This window comes from Galeopterus variegatus, unplaced genomic scaffold (genome assembly GCF_000696425.1).
Source record: "Galeopterus variegatus unplaced genomic scaffold, G_variegatus-3.0.2 Scaffold83318, whole genome shotgun sequence".
NCBI classification, from domain to species: domain Eukaryota; kingdom Metazoa; phylum Chordata; class Mammalia; order Dermoptera; family Cynocephalidae; genus Galeopterus; species Galeopterus variegatus.
In genome coordinates, this window is record NW_007809429.1 from 1 (window position 1) to 1,002 (window position 1,002).

Genomic DNA, 1,002 nt, shown 5'->3' on the forward strand with positions numbered 1-1,002 from the left:
TAGGTGTCAATTCGCTGCAGCAGTACTACCTTAGCCCTGACCCGCACTTCTCTTTGATTCAGAAGGAGAACCCAGATGGCAGTAGGTACCCAGAGCTGGTACTGAACGCGTCCCTGGACAGGGAAGAGCAGTCCTGTCACCACCTGGTCCTCACAGCTGTGGACGGGGGCGAGCCGTCCAGAAGCTGTACTACACAGATCAGGATAATTGTCGCAGATGCAAATGATAACACACCAAAGTTCACCCAGGACATGTACAGGGTCAGTGTTAGAGAGAATCTGCCTGCCGGCTCCTCGGTCCTAAGAGTCATGGCCACTGATCCGGATGAGGGGATCAATGCCGAGATCACTTATGCCTTCATCAATATTGATAAGTCAGTGAAAGAACTGTTCAAGCTGGACAGTAAAACAGGGGAACTCACCACTGGTGAAGGACTGGACTTTGAAGAGAGAGAGAGCTACACAATTGGGGTGGAAGCAAAGGACGGTGGACATCACACTACATATTGTAAAATACAAATAGATATTTTGGATGAAAACGACAATGTCCCAGAGATAACCCTGGCTTCTGAATCCCAGCATATACAAGAAGATGCTGAGCTTGGGACTGTTGTTGCCCTGATCAAAACACATGATCAAGACTCTGGACTTAATGGGGAAATCATGTGCCAACTAAAAGGAAATTTCCCATTTAAAATAGTTCAAGATACGAAAAACACATACAAGTTGGTGACAGATGGATCCCTGGACCGAGAGCAGATCTCAGAGTATAATGTCACCATCACGGCAGCTGACAGGGGCAAGCCGCCCCTCTCCTCCAGCATAAGCATCACCCTACACATCTCCGATGTCAACGACAACGCCCCAGTTTTCCACCAGGCGTCCTACTTGGTTCACGTGCCAGAAAACAACCCTCCTGGAGCCTCCATCGCTCGAGTCAGTGCCTCCGACCCGGACTTGGGTCCCAACGGCAGCGTCTCCTACGCAATCGTGGCCAGTGACC

The 1,002-nt window shown here is 50.1% G+C and overlaps 1 protein-coding gene across 1 annotated transcript; it reads left to right on the forward strand.

Moving 5' to 3' along the window:
• Window positions 1-6: 6 nt before the first annotated feature.
• Window positions 7-996, forward strand: LOC103584699 (protocadherin gamma-B3-like; the record flags this gene model as incomplete). Its single annotated transcript, XM_008565604.1, has 1 exon — window positions 7-996. A coding segment is annotated over exon 1 (745 nt), but the record flags the coding sequence as incomplete, so codon positions are not given.
• Between the last annotated feature and the right edge of the window lie 6 nt (window positions 997-1,002).